Raw genomic sequence first — 16,150 nt, forward strand, 5'->3', positions numbered from 1 at the left:
CACATACACACACACACACACACACACACGCACACACACTCTCTCTCTCCCCCTCTCTTTTTCTCTCACTCTCTGTCTCTTTCTGTCTCTCTGTCTCTGTCTCTGTCTCTGTCTCTCTCTCTCTCTCTCTGTCTCAAAAGAAGACCTAAATTCAAATCTTGCATCTGATGCTTCCTACCTATATGATCTTGGGAAAGTCACTTAGACTTCTTTGACCTGTTTCCCAACAGGAAAAATGAGGGCGTTATATAATATGGCCCCTGAGGTCCCTTCCAACTTTAAATCTATGATCCTATTATCCTATATGTGGGACTACAAAGAACAGAAATACTGTCATAGAGTCTCCCTCCAATGTAGGAGTCTATGGCAATAGGGTGATAGTGATCAAAACAAAGAGTGCTGTTTGTGCCATGTCTCAGAATAGGGACTACATAATTTATTGCTTTCTATTCCAAGTTACTCCTTGGGAAGTAATAAGGGACTAGTGAGACAATCCACTAAAAATTATCACTAACTTAAATATGCTTCAGGTTTTAAAATTAGCCTAAGGTTAATTGCAAACTTATTTTATATTAAGCCAGAATGAAATACCACCTTTGACTGATTTTCCTGCCTCTGCATTTGTTCTAAAATTTAAAGTAAAGGAAACAGTGAATTCCCACAGAAATGAGCCAATTAGCAGTGTTATTGTTTTAGCAGCCCATTATCATGGACAATAAAATTTCTCTTCTTTTTTTTTTAAACTAGTCAAATTATAAGTAAAACCAAAAGTTCCTGTAAGGATCTGTGCTACCGATAATAGTGGAAAAAATGAATGAATGAATAAAAAAACATCCATTAAACACACAGTATTTGTCAAACTGCCAAGTTCAGTGGATACAAATGCAAAAACATCAAGATAGTCTCTGCCCTCAATGAACTTATATTCTAAGGGGGAAGGCAATACATATTGGAGAGTGGGGGGCCAGAGAAGGGTGTTTTGGTATGCGAAGTCACAGAGATTTCACAACTCCTATTGGACATAGATCATAAATTTTCTGGTCCAAAACATGCCTTAGAAAGGATCAAATTTAATCCCTTCACATTTTACATGTGAAGGAACTGAACCCCAGAAAGTAGATGGGCATTCAACAAGGTTACAGAGTTAATAAGTGAATTTTATATCTTCTACCTCTCTCTCCAATGCTTTGTTCATGGAATACGATGTTTTTTTAAAAAATGTTTAAGGGCATGTTTCATAATGTGCAACCTAAGAGTGTCTGGAAATTGTCATATTTCAATGCCTGTGAAGGGTTTGGGGCCAAGAACAGAGTAAAAATAGAGAGAGGTTGGTTACTGAGGGGGCACTTAGCAGGCTCACATCTCAAACAGGGGATATTCAGAGACAATATCTGGGGAATACCAACAATAATAGTGAGATAACAGGAGTTAAAACTATCAGGAAAGAATATACATATATATGGAAAGGGTGGTCCTTTGAGAAGACAATTTGAATTTTACTTTGTATTTCTTATGGCAGTATCTTATCTATGTCTCTTGGGAAGGTAGTGGGTATTGTGTTCTGGTCACATCCTTTAGCTGTTTAATGCAGTTCAGCTGTGCACGCAGGTGTGTGAGTGTGCGTGTGTGTGTGTGTGCGCATGTGTGTACATGCACACAAACACACTTGTTATATAGAGAGTGAACAGAAGAGAAGGCAAGAGTGGGGAAAGGGAAGAAGGGAGAGAGAGAGAGAGGGACAGCTTTGTGTTCCCCTTACAGGTGGGGCAGGATTTGTTAGTATGTCCAAATTTCAAGTAGAATCATAGAATATCACGGGCCATGCTACTCATTTTACAGAGGAGGAAATTAAGGTACAGGCTAAGGAAATAGCTTGCTCTGGGTCACACAGGTAGTAAGAAATACTCAAAATGAAAGTCCAGATACTGTGGTTCCACACCCAGGATTTTTCCTACTATACCATACTGCCTTTTTCCTTTCAGTTCATAATAGGAGTTGCAGAACCTACTTCTTTATAGCAAAGGAGGAAACTTAATATTAGCTCCAAAGGAAGGTACTATTTTTCCTTAAAGGCTATACTCCACATCCATCAAGTATTTAGTGATATTTTTCCAGTAGCAATGATGACTTTGTAGTCCCTTTTAAATTGTTGGTAATGCTAAAGCTCAGATACTTACTAGCTGTGTGACCCTGGGCAAGTCACTTAACCCTGTTTGCCTGGATTCCTCATCTGTAAAATGCTTTAGAGAAGGAATAGCGAACCACTCCAGTATCTTTGCCAAGAAAACCGCAAAAGGGGTCACAAAGAGGCAGACATGACTGAAAATGGCTAAACAACAACAACAACAATCCCAAAGCTAAGAATAAGCTGAGTCTAGTGAAGGAAGTTGGGAACAAAAAGAGTTTTATTTTAAATCTGCTGGGGGATATGCCCCATGCTTGGTGAGGATTGGATAATTAACAACTGAGAGACTTAATTATTATTTTTTCCTGCTTTCTCCACCAAAGAGGGTGACCTTTTGTGATAGCAACAATATTCCTTTTTAATTTTTTTAAACATATTTATTTTTAGTTTTCAACATTCACTTCTATAAGATTTTGAGTTCTAAATTTTCTCCCCCTTCCTTATTTCCTCCCTCCCCAAGATGGCATGCAACCTGATGTAAACTATACATGTACAATCATATTAAACACATTTCCAATTATTGTTTTAATTTCCTCCTCATTGGAGGTGAGTTCACCCTTTTAATTTTGATATTAGTAATTTGATTTTCTTCCTTCTTTTTTTAAATCAAATTGACCAAAGGTTTATCAATTTTATTAGTTTTTTCATAAAACCAACTATTGGTTTTATTTATTAGTTCAATAGTTTTCTTAATTTCAATTTTATTAATCTCTTCTTTGGTTTTCAGTATTTCTAATTCGGTATTTATTTGGGGATTTTCAATTTGTTCTTTTTTCTAGCTTTTTCAGCTGCGTGCCCAAGTCATTGATGTCCTCTTTCCCTATTTTATTTATGTAGGCATTCAAAGGTATAAAACTTCCCCTAAGAACTGCTTTCGCAGTATCCCATAAGATTTGGTAGGTTGTCTCATTATTGTCATTCTCTTGAATGAAGTTGTTGATTGTTTCTATGATTTCTTCTTTAACCCATTCCTTCTTTAGGATTAGATTATTTAGTTTCCAATTGATTTTTGGTTTATCTTTCCATGGCCTTCTATCACATATAATTTTTATTGCATTATGATCTGAGAAGGATGTAATGACTATCTCTGCCTTTCTGCACTGGATTGTGAGGTTTTTATGTCCTAGTACATGGTCAATTTTGTATATGTGCCACGTACAACTGAGAAAAAGGTACATTGCATTCTATTCCCATTCAATTTTCTCCAGAGATCTATCATATCTACCTTATCCAGAGTTTATTTACCTCCTTAACCTCTTTGTTGTTTATTTTGAGGTTAGATTTATCAAGTTCAGAGAAAGGGAGTTTGAGGTCCCCCACTAGGATAGTTTTGCTGTCTATTTCTTCCTTTAACACCCCCAACTTCTCCTCTATGAATATGGATGCTATACCACTTGGAGCATATATGTTTAGTAATGATATTGCTTCATTGTCTATAGTACCTTTTAGCAGGATATAGTTTCCTTCCTTATCTCTTTTGATTAGATCTATTTCTGCTTTTGTTTTGTCTGAGATTAGGATTGTTACCCCTGCTTTTCTTACATCAGCTGAAGTACAATATATTCTGCTCCAATCTTTGACCTTTACCCTGCTTGTATCCCCCCATTTCAGATGTGTTTCTTGTAAACAACATATTGTTGGATTATGGATTTTAATCCATTCTACTATCTGACTCAGTTTTATGGGAGGGTTCATTCCATTCACATTCACAGTTATGATTACAATCTGTTTATTTCCCTCCATCCTCTTTCCCACTGTTTGTGCTTTTAGCTCTCCTGTCTCCCTTCCCTTCTTCAATAGTTTTCACTTTTCATCACCACCTCCTGCAGCCTTCCCTTCCTTCTTTTGGCCCCCTTCCCTTTTACTCCCCTTTACCCTTACTACTTCTTCCCTCCCTTTTAGCTTCCCCTCCTCTTTCTTCCCCCTTCCCCTCCTACTGCCTATAGAGTTAATTAGAATTATATACTTAAGTTTGTTGTTCCCTCTTTGAACCAAATCAGATGACAGTACCTTTCAAACAATTCTCATCTCCCTCACCTCTTTCCCTCTGCTATAATTTTGTACTTCTTCCTATGATGTAATTTACCATTTTCTGCCTCCTTCTTTTCACATCTCCTGTTACAATCCCTTTGCATGCTTAAATCATATTTTTATCATCACATCATTTACTTTATACCCTTTCCCTCTATGTATATCCCTTTTATATTTCATAATAGATGTACAATTCTCAAGAATAACAGGTATTATCTTTCCTTATAGGGAGGTTAGCAATTTACCCAAATTGAGTAACAAGTTTTGTTTTCGTTTTTCTTCCTGTTTACCTTTTTATGCCTCTTTTGAGACCTGTGTTTGAAGATCAAATTTTCTATTAAGTTCTGGCTTTTTTGTCAGGAAGGTCTGGAAATCCCTTACTTCATTGAATGACCATCTCCTTGCCTGAAATGCTATGCTGAACTTTGCTGAGTAGTTGATTCCTGGTTGTAGTCCCAGCTCCTTTGCCTTGTGGAATATCGGATTCCAATTCCTTCGATCTTTTAACATAGAAGCTGCAAGGTCCTGCGTGATCCTGACTGTAGCTCCTCAATATTTGAATGGTTTCTTTCTGGCTGCCTGTAGTATTTTCTCCTTCACTTGATAGTTCTGGAATGTGGCAACAATATTTCTTGTAGTTTTGAGTTTGGGATCCCTTTCGGGAGGGGAACGGTGGATCTTTTCAATGACTATTTTGCCTTCTGGATCTAGCCCTTCTGGGCAGTTTTCCTTGATGATTTCCTGGATGATATTGTCCAGACTCTGTTTCATCGTGACTTTCTGACAGGCCAATAATTCTTAAATTTTCTCTCCTGGATCTATTTCCCAGATCAGTTGTTTTTCCAATTAGATATTTTACATTTTTTTCTATCTTTTCATTCTTTAGATTTGTTTGACTGATTCTTGCAGTCTCATAGAGTCATTAGTTTCTACTTGCCCAATTCTAATTTTTATCAAATTGTTTCTTTAGTTAACTTTTGCATCTCCTTTCCATCTGTCCAATTGTTTCTTTTAAGGAGTTATTTTCTCCAGTTAATTTTTGTACTTCCTTTTCCATTTGTTCAATTTTCCCATTTAGGTTTTGTGTTTCCTTTTCCATTTGTCCAGTTTTCCCAGTTAGGTTTTGTGCTTCCTTTTCCATTTGTTCAATTTTCCGTTTTAAAGAGATGTTCTAATCGGTGAATTCTTTTTTCATACTCTTAAAATCATTGCCCAGTTTTTCTTCTATTTCCTTTTTCAGCTGTTCCAGGAGAGCTGTTTGTGCATGCAAGCAGTGCATAGTCCCTTCTGAAGTTTCAGATGGGAGTACAGTCTCACTACTGACCTCTTTGGTATTTGTGTTTTGGTCTTTGTCCCTGTAGAAAGATTCTATGGTTTTTTCATTCTTGTTTTGCTTTTTCTTGCTCGTGATGGTGTTTGTGTGTTGTGGTTTCTGGTTCTTTCAGTTACAAGCTGCAGAACTTGGTGTTTAGCTGACTGGTGTGAAAAAGCTAAGGGCAGGTGTCTTTTTAATCTCTTTGTTATCTTTTTATCTTTCTGATCAGCCCTGGGGTTAGCTTGTTAAGTGTAGGGGAGAGGTGGTCTGGTCTCAGGAGATCTCCTCAGCTGAGTTGAGGCAAAGGCAAGCTCAGGGGTTGGTGATCCCATCTGCCTATTGTCTTTCTGTTTCCCCTGGAGTTCTGAGGCATGCCTAGAACCTAGTGAGAATTCCCGCTGCCCTGGGGTCCCTCTCCTTCCAGTTCATGTCTGCCACAGTGGGAGGAATTCCCCTTAGCTGTTTTGCTAGCCTCAGGTGTTATGAGACTATTTGCCCCCTCTGCTGTTCCCATTGATCCAGGATTTTTCTGGAGAAATATTTTATGGCTCTTTTGAGGTCATCAAAGGAAGAAGAGAGAGCATTTACTGATCACTCTGCCATTCTGACTCCTGAAAGTTCAAGTAGGTGACTTACAGATGTTTGATCTGCAGGCTGAAAGTCTCAGGAGCTGCTGCTGCTGATATCTGAGGCTCAATGGCTGTCAATCACTCAGCTCTGTTGGTCTCTCACCCTGGGTTGCCACTCTGCTGGTTCCGTCTGCTACTGCCTCAAGTCTCCCCAGGGCCCTCCTGCTCAGCTACACTGGATGTGCTGCACTGTGCCTTCAACACATTTCCACATGTCGTGTTGTAAAGAAGAATTAGAACCAAAGAGAAAGAAACACTAGAAAAAGGAAATTACAAGAAAAACAGATAAAGAGAGCAACTAGTATGCTTTGTTCTGTATTCAGACTCCACAGTTCTTTCTCTGGATGTGGATAGCATTTTCCATCATGAGTCTTTTGGAATTGTCTCAGATCCTTTCACTGTTTAGATTAGCTAAGTCTATGAAAGTCAGTCATTGCACAATGTTACTGGATGGCAATAGTATTTCTTAGCATCTCACCATGTAGACTGGCCTAGCTTTTCTCAAAGCTGTACCTCTCACAGGTTAGGCTAATTATTCTCCTTTGGAGGTACTGAAGCTTTCCTTGGCTCAGGGGACTGGCTCAAAATGTTGATATGGCTTTCTTTTTGCTTTAGTGCAAAAGGCTATGTATGGATAGATCTAACTTCCTTCCTGAGATATCTTAGTGTAAACAAGCTGTAGAAAAGTAAACTGCCTTCTGTTAACTATTGCATGACTTTCAAAAGTCTCATTTCATTCCAATATGTGAACTGAATTACCAGGAGACTACTCAATGTTAGTCACAGCACACAACAACTTTGTGTAGGAAATGAAAGATTAACAATGATAATCAATTGATACATAATATAAGCAAAAGAGCTCCTGACTATCTTTGATAAATCTAAGTTACTTACCCAGGCTCACTAAAATTTTTGAGTTAGAAAGGCGTGAGCAGATGTGATTGATGAGCCAGTTTTAGTGATGTTTGAAAGCTCATAGAAATGGGTAAGGAATCACAAGATTGGAGAAGTGCAAAAGATTTACCAATATTAAAGAAAAAGAAAGATAATAGTCTGCAAACTATAGACTGTTGAGGTCAATTTTCATTCCCAGGAAAATTCTAGAATGTACTAAAAAGAAGATTAAAGGAGAAAAATGGTTATTGTGATATCATTACTTCAAAAAAAAGTCGTTCCACATTAACTTCTACTAATTCCTTTTTTTAGACAGAATTACTAGAGTAGTTGATGAATGAAATGCTGGAAATATAGTTTACCTAGATTTTTGTGTATGTGTGTGTGTGTGTGTGTGTGTGTGTGTATACACACATATAAATCTATGTATATATATATATATATATATATATTCCCATTCAATTATTGTGGAGAAAAATAGAGAAATGTGGAGAATATAACACAATCAGGTAATTGGGTGACTGACCTAAAAGAGTAGTTGTAATGGTTCAATGTCAACATGACAGGAGTTCTTCAGTGTAACACTCCAGGGAGGAATACTTGAATTTATGCTGTTAAGCACTTTTGCTAATGGCTTCAACATCATATATGGTGTGCTTATCCAATTTGCAGATGTGATAAAGCTGGGAAGGGCAGCTGACAATCTGGAAGGATGATAAGTAGCTTGAGTATTAAGTTGAACCAAATAAGATGAAATTCAGTGGAGATAAATCTAACATTTGGGTCCTAAAATAAAAATAACTTCATCAGTGTAACATGGCTAGATATTTGTTCTTAAAAAAAAAGATACGGAGGTTTTAGAGGAGTGAAAGTGAAATACGTCTGTAAAATGATATGGCTGACACAAAAGAGAATTCAGTCTTGGACTGAGTTAAGAAAGGGATACTTCCTGATTACAAGGAAGTGATAGTACTTAGCACAAGGATGTTGATAAACAGGATTATGTCCAAAGAAGAGAAACCACGATGGTGAAAAGCCTCTATATCTCATGAGAATCACTGAAACAACTAGAGATATATGGCTATGTTCAAATATTAGAAGGACCGCTACTTGGAGGAAGTATTAAACGTATTCTTTTTGGACCCAAAGAGAAAAACCAAGGGCAATGGTTGTAATCTACAAAGAAACCAATTATGATTTAATATTGGGAGAAAAAAAATCTTTCCAACAACTAGAAGTGTCTGAAGTGGACTGAATGGCCTCAAGAGGTGGGGAGTTCCCTTTACTTACAGATATGCAAGCAGAGATTCAATCACAACCACTTGTTCAGTATATTATGATGAGTATTCTTTGTATACATCAGATGGATCAAATAATCACTGAGATCGCTTCCAATTCTCAGATTCCGTGTATGTATAATCTGTAATCTAGTCACACCAGTGCATTTCATGATGATCTGCAGCAGCATGGCACAACAAAATCATCTTATCTACTGCAAAATCTGTATGGCTATGGTTAACGTAATATTTCAGTAGCTTCTTAATTTATTCAGTTGCCTCCACAGCATTAAAAAAGAGGGTTTTCAAATGTTTATGGTTTGGGGAATAACTGTGTTTATAAATGAATTAATTTCTTGGTGTAGGAATTCCCTCCAATTATTCACTACCTCACATCTTATATAATCTTTGCAAAACTCTGTAATTTAGTCAAAACAGTTAAGTTTGTCCCTACTTTGCAGATGTGGAAACAGTCAGCAAAGTTCAAGGGCTAGGTTTCAAATTCAGGTTTTTTGATTCTGGTTTATGGGGATAGTTTCAGATGTTGCATGGGTGATCAGAACTTCTTGCTCATTATCTGACATTTAACAGCAAATGCTCTCTAAATGGGTAGTTATATTCTAAGTGTTACTTCCAGACTAATAAAAGAAAGCAAAATGTATTGCATAACTCATATTTATTCCAGTTGGCTTTGTTGAAGAATAATTTATGGCAGAGAATGGGATATGTCTGACTGGATTTCATAGAAGTTACAACATGGGAAGTATAAATGTTGCCAAGGTCATCCTTGGTAATTGGATCTAACTGGGATCCTCCAACTCTGGAGACTTTCTGTTTTTCTAACAACCTACTTATACAAACAACAGAATTTATGTGAACATGGAAATAGAACTTTTCCAGAACAGAGAAAAATCTGTACTTCTGTTAACAGTCCTTATCAGTAAGACTATTGAAATATTTTTGAAGATTGGTGAGGGGACATATACACAGCCCTTTAAAATTCTTTTCTCTACTCCTCTTTAGTATTTGGGGAAACTCTCTCTCTCTCTCCCTCTCTCAAGAAACTCCTCTATTGAGCATTTAAAGTCTCATATCTTGGCTCTAGCCTACTTTTCCAGCCCTAGTATACATTATTTCTCTTCAAACACTCTTCACTGCAACCAAACTGGCTTATTTGCCTCCCCACTCTCACCGCATGTGATATTTAAATTCATCTATGCTTTTTTTTAATTGCCTATACCTGCCTGAAATTATCTTCTGAACTCAGCCTCTTAGAATCTCTAGTTTATTTCAAAAATCATGTCAAATTTCACATCCTAAATAACTGCCCCATGATATTCTCAACTGTTAGTGACCTGCTCCTTCCAAATTACTTGATATTCATTTTGTAAATATTTTTCTCTGACCATATTTTCTCCCCTGGGTGAAAAAAAAGTAACCTTCTGGTGGGTAGGGATTGTTACATTTTTTCCTCCTTTTTCTCCCCCATGGATAGCACAATGCCTGATACTGTGCTTTACTGGTTGCTTTTGGATTAAAAGACTATAGGAAGAATATTCAAAAGTCAAGGAAAAGCCATGAGGAATCTGGGCCCTTATCTGCTTGCCTGTCCACATAATCCAAAGTTATTTTGTATAAACAAATAGGATAAAAATTCATTCAAAAGGGGAAAAAATAATCTTGTAGCACTTAAGCTACATGCCTCCCACCCCTATGTTATAATGTTGGTATTATAAATACCAATATAAACAATGTTGATTAATATCCAGATTTTAATATGGGGCCACTCTTCTGCCTTCTGAATCTCTACAAAGTTGTCTTGAGGGAAGGTCTCCATCCTCATTATTTTCATTGACTTGATAGAAATATTCCTCTTCTACTGAGCAAAATGAGATTGAGATAAAACAGGGTTTTATTTCAAGTTCCTCACTCCCGTTTGTTAAATCAGACTGTTACTTCATTAAGAAAGCTTCAGGTAAAGGTGAAAATGCCATCAGCAGCAAGTGTCAGATTCTGTCACCTTTATTAGACCAATGAGAAGAGACATTCCCCATCTGTCTTAGGATAAATATTTCTAGAATGGAAATGTGGGGCAGAAAGTCATCTGCAAGCTTATGGTCTACTCCGAACAGTGTGAAGGAAGAAATTGGTAATAAGTCGTCAGTCACATTGATACCTTTTCTGTCTACCCAGTGCCAGAGAAGGTTCACCCTTCAATGGAAAAGATAGAAATCATGGGGCTACACTGAAGTTTCTTTACAACTCATGTCTGGTTCTTTCTAATATCTAAGCCATTCAATTTTCCTAATAAAACAGATGCATAGTAACATAATGAAATTAAAAGAATTTGTAATTAAAATTCCAAATGATATTCTATTTCCCTTTCTCTTTTTTTCCCCACTCCCCACTCCCAGCTCCACAAAATAAGTGAAAGGGTGGTATGGAGGCAAGAGATGGAAGAGAGCCATAGTGACCTAGCAAAGGCTCTCAAATTTGTCCCATGTGTGATACAGCGGTATCAGGCAAATGCTGCATGCAGTGAAAAGCATAAATTATCATAAGGATGAGCAATCTTAATGCCTTAATCTTCTTGGGATAAATGAGAACTTGGAGTCATGTTAGTGTAATATTTGCTTTAGAGTTCTGCGTTTTCTTATTCTAAAAAAACAAAATGATTGACTTGGCATCTGATGGCTTTTAATTTTAGGTTTCAGCCATTGTTGAAAATGGTCACTGCTTGTGATCTGTAAATGTGGCATAAACCTAGGTCAGATTAGTTCTGGGAAGTATATCACATATGAATCCAGAAATGGTTACAATAAGCACACCAAGACTTTAGACATATGCTATCAACCCTGCCACTGAAATGGGTATATTTGATCTGATCTGCTAGTAAAGAGAAGCTTAATCAAGGTTTTTTGTATTTTGGTTTTTTTAATTATGGATGAATTCAGATGAATACTACCCCTTCAATGAATTCCAAATTCCAAATGACTCCATATTATAATTCCATGTCACATCTTTCAATAATATAACCATATAGCCCTTTCTATATTAAAGGATCCATCAATTTCTATTAACTTAATATGACATATATCTATTTATTTTAGGTATTCTGTTTATAAAGACCCAGCAGGGTGGTTAAACATCAACCCAATAAATGGGACAATTGACACAGCAGCTGTCTTGGACCGTGAATCTCCATTTGTCCACAATAATATATATACTGCACTTTTCCTTGCAATAGATAGTGGTAAGTACTAAAAATTTTTTAAATGTTTTTTTGTAATATTTAACATTTAGGTTTTCTTGTTCTCTCTAACTTCTGAGGGAAGTATGCCCTGGACAGGTAGAAATAGGTTAAATGTGTTTTTCAAGTCAGTAATCAATCACTAAGCATTTGTCAGTTGTTCACTGTAGGCCGGGTACTATGCTAGATATTAGGTATACAAACACAAAAATTTTAAAAATAATCCTTGTCTTCAAAGCCAATCATTGTAGAGTGATGTCATTTTCTGACAGAAATGTAATGTCTCATGCAAGTCCTTTCTATTTTTGTTAGAATTTAGGTTTCAACCATCATCCTACAGTATATACCACAATATAGTAAATTTGCATATGGAACATAACTAAGGTGGGAGGTAGAGACAGAGAGAAACAAGGAGAGACACAGAGAGACACACAGAGAGACACACAGAGAGACAGAGACACAGAGAAACAGAGAGAGAGAAAAACAGAGACACATAGCAACAGAGAAAAAGGCAAAGACAGACAGAGGAAAGGAGGAGAGGAGAATCAAATATAAAATTTACAATGTTTGTGCCTAGGGGGAAAATTTTTAAGCAAATGAGTTACAGAAGATGACAAAAGATAAAATAACTGTGATCATATTAAGTTGAAAGGCTTTTGTACCAACAAAAATAATGCAATTGAATAAGAAGGGAAGCAGCCAAGTAGGGGAAAATTTTGCATCAAATATCTCTAATGGGGACTTAATATCAAGATATATCATGAAAGATAACAATGCACGTTTGTGACACCAAAAATCTTCCCCTGAATGAATTAATGGTTAAAAGATATGAACAAATAGCTCTCAAAAGAATTATAACAGTATCTGAAATGTCTCTTCACATCACCAAAAGTAAGAAAAATACACATCAGAATAATTATGTGGCCTCATACTCAGCAAATAAATTATTGTACTAAAGGAAGTAAAAGCCAGGAGTGACCCCCAAAGATAGATCTCTAGAGTTCCTGGAAGTAGTTTTCTGATATGTTTTCATAGTTGTCAAGCACTGTATTTAGGGAGAGACAGACATCTAAAAAGTACACAAAAATAATCTGTTTAATAAAAGTTTTACTTGGATACCATCACTTTTCCTAGCATGCTATTTCTGTAATCTACCATTTTCCTCCTTTGAAAAACAGAACATTTACTTGTCTTTTCTCTTTTGGAGTCTGCCTCTCCATTTTTTATAATTTCCAAAAAGTTACTGACAATAACTCAGATATCACATATACAAGTTGTATCATTACCCTAGGATGGAAATCATCAGGGCCAAGAGACTTGAGGTGATTTAGAGTAGTCAAATACAATCTCTTTATGTATCCTAGCCCACACTTCCCTCATCAGCATTTCCAGCCATGGAATATAAGTTACATGATGGCTGGACATATTTTATTTTTGTCTTTGAATTCTGAGTGCCTAGCATAGGGCCTCATACATTTTAGGCACTTAAATGAAAATTGTATTAAATTTTGCGTTTTCCAAATTTAAGCCCACTTACCTTGTTGGAAAAAAAAAAAACAACAAAATAGAAAATGAGTACACTCATAGACTTAGAGATAGAAAAGACCATGGAGTTCATCTCATTCACACACACACACATACACTTACACACTCACACACAATTTTTTTTTAACAGATATGAAGGCTGAGGCAAAGAAAGATAAAATGATTTGCACAAGGTCACATAGCTATTCAAATTCCAAATGCCTGGGATTTGAACCTTTGTAGTCTATCTCCAAATCAAGTGTTTTGTCTTGTCTTGTTTACTCACCCTGCCATGCTGCCTCACTCTAGTAATAAAAATCTCTTTAGAATCTGCTACTACAACCTAGTTTGTCCCTTTCCTGAGGTTTATTTGTTTCTTCCTACCCTTATTTCCTTCTTACATTTGTTGCATTCATCCTTCTTTTTGGAAGAGGACCATGATATCAGAGAAATGATGACATGACTTACACTTGACTTTGTTTTGGATGAGGGAGGGCTGTGCAAGGTCACCAACCTCACTTTCTCCTCCTGAGCCATCTGGATCCAGTGACCAGATATTCATCATGGTGACTGTAGACCTCCTAGGATGCAATGGGAGATGTTAGCTTTTTAGGCTGAGGCCTTTTCAGGTACTCACTTAAAGTGAGGTAAAGCCCATTCAGTGAATAGGGCTCTTTAAAAGTACTTGGGGAAGTGTTCCTTTAACAGAAAAGAGAAAATAAATAGAAAAATCATGGTGGGAGGGGCAGGAGCCTCAGGGTTGCTGTTTGGAAGAGAAACTGTTACTATTAACATTTAACTAAGCCTGCAGGGTCCAAAAACAACCTTTGAGTGAAGGTTGGACAGGGATAAGAATGAAGAGAAATGTGTTTAAGTTAAGTCATGCTCCTCCAAAGTTTGCTAATTCTGTTGAAAGGATTACATTCCACAACTTATCAAGTTTTATAAACTTATAGTTATCTTTGACTTTTCCCTCTTCAATTATTTTTAGTTTTTTTTCTCTGCAGTATTTCTTGTTTTATCCCACTGACATAACCAGAGGTAAAAGGATAGAAGAAAGAAGATCAACTAGTTATCTTTTATAGTGGTATGTAATGTTTTTTTTACAGTATGTACAGAAGTTATATTACTCTGAGCTAATAGAGTTTGGGCTATTATAACTTCTCACCTGGACCACTGTAAAAGATATAATATTAGTCTCCTACCATCCTTTCTACTCCTCCTCAATATATTCTACTGAAAAATGGTTTTGAGAACTCAAAGGTTTGAGATTTTGAGCACATCGATTAATTAAGCAAAACATGCCGTTTGTATAACAAATCAGGACCAGATCTCCTCAGTTTTGGCACTGGTTCCCCAAAAGACGGGGAGACAGAATCTCATACATTAAAAACAATTAATCAAATAAGACTATTTAATTAAGAGAAACCAATTAACCAGGATACACAGTTAGGTAATCTGATTTCTAACTGGAGGAAAGATTAGGGATTTTCCACTTTGGGAGGAGTTCAGTAAACAGGTATGATTTCTTGAAATCAGAAAAAGAGGTGTTCCACTCCCCCTCCCAAGTATATTGTGAAAAATCAAAGGAATATGGAAACAATAACTAATTGTCCATATAGGGCAAGTTTTCAGATAAAACATACGGGTTGCGTGAGAAAATTCCTTGAATCAATCTTCAGAACTGACTGGATTTTTGGTCAACATAACCAGGTCTTTAGTTAAGGCTTTTTAAGCAACAGGGAGAGGTAGTCCACCTTCCCAGTCATACAGGGCCAAATTCAAACAGTTCAGGAAAGTTTTCTCATGATCCCCACTTGTCTATTTGCTAAAAAACAAACAACAAAAGAAAACATTTGTTTATCAGTAGTTAATAAAGTCACATTCCTATTATCTACATGAAGAAATTTTAAAATGGTAATGGTGATCAAGAGAGCATCCCAGCACAGGAGGTAGAACTTGACAGGTGCTGAAGTTCTTGCTTTTAGTGTGAGATACCACCCTGAATTAAAGAACAAGGGGAAAATGGGAGTAGGGTGGGTAGGCAGTTAAAAGGACATAAAGAATCCTTTTGTGACTTTCGCTTTGAAACCCAAAATTATAGCCAAACTGGACTAGAAAATATCACTGAATGATGGTGTAATCATTACTAGTGGAAGACTAAGATAATAGTGAGATATATTAATTCTGTTAGGGTTATCACTCTGAAATTTGGGAATGGGATATACTTAGTATAGCAATATTCTTTAGCTCCTTCAGTTTCATTGAATTAAAAATTGAATTTAACATAAATTGTTTGGTTTCCAAGTAAGTAAAGCCCATAAGTTTTGCTAAAGTAGCACTTTAGTTAAATGATTTGACCAATGAATTATTTTCTCTACATATGAATAAAGTGTGGCCTTTCACACTGGCAAGTTTTTACTCCTTTATCTTTGGAGACGAATATCATAATTTGCCTTATATAGTTCTAATTTTCTGAAAAGGTTAAGATGAGGTCTCCAGAGCATAGCCATTCTTTATTAAAGGGTTTCTGTGGTTGGAAATTGCTAGCCTGGGTTAAAAAAAAAGAATAAAAGATGTTAAAGAAACAGCAAGATGGAAAAATATTTGAGTGTAATAAGAATGGAAGCCCTTCAGGAATATACTAAGAGCAGATTATGCAATGGCTATTAGTGGTTGCTAAGTCCCTGTAGGATTATAATCTCCACTCAATTAACCACCCAGAAAGGTCAGGTGTCAATCTGATTGTCCCTTGTGGGCTAGGAACTCTCACTGGAGATTTCTCATAATATTTCTGGAATTACATTTGTAAGGGGATTAGTCTGCAAAGAAGTTCCAAATATCCCCAAAATTGTCAGCAGGAACCAGATCTGGTACTCCAGAGACTTGGATTTGTACTTGACTTGTTTTGGCTTCTTTCTGATGATTTTGCTCCCCTTCCAGTTCTCTCTTTTATCCATGGTTTGACGTTTTCTGATGTTAGATGTTCCTTGATTAAGATCCTTAAACCAGGCTTTATCATCTTCAGGGAATAGTTTAGCTATA

General features: G+C 36.5%; 1 protein-coding gene across 1 annotated transcript in view; it reads left to right on the plus strand.

Moving 5' to 3' along the window:
• CDH13 (cadherin 13) overlaps positions 1-16,150 on the plus strand; it is a 1,297,228-nt gene that overhangs the window by 1,239,316 nt on the left and 41,762 nt on the right. Inside the window, exon 11 of the mRNA XM_072634208.1 lies at positions 11,442-11,584. Within this exon, the coding sequence (XP_072490309.1) occupies positions 11,442-11,584 (143 nt within the window). The remainder of the gene's footprint in view (positions 1-11,441; positions 11,585-16,150) is intronic.

This window comes from Notamacropus eugenii, chromosome 1 (genome assembly GCF_028372415.1).
Source record: "Notamacropus eugenii isolate mMacEug1 chromosome 1, mMacEug1.pri_v2, whole genome shotgun sequence".
NCBI classification, from domain to species: Eukaryota; Metazoa; Chordata; class Mammalia; order Diprotodontia; family Macropodidae; genus Notamacropus; species Notamacropus eugenii.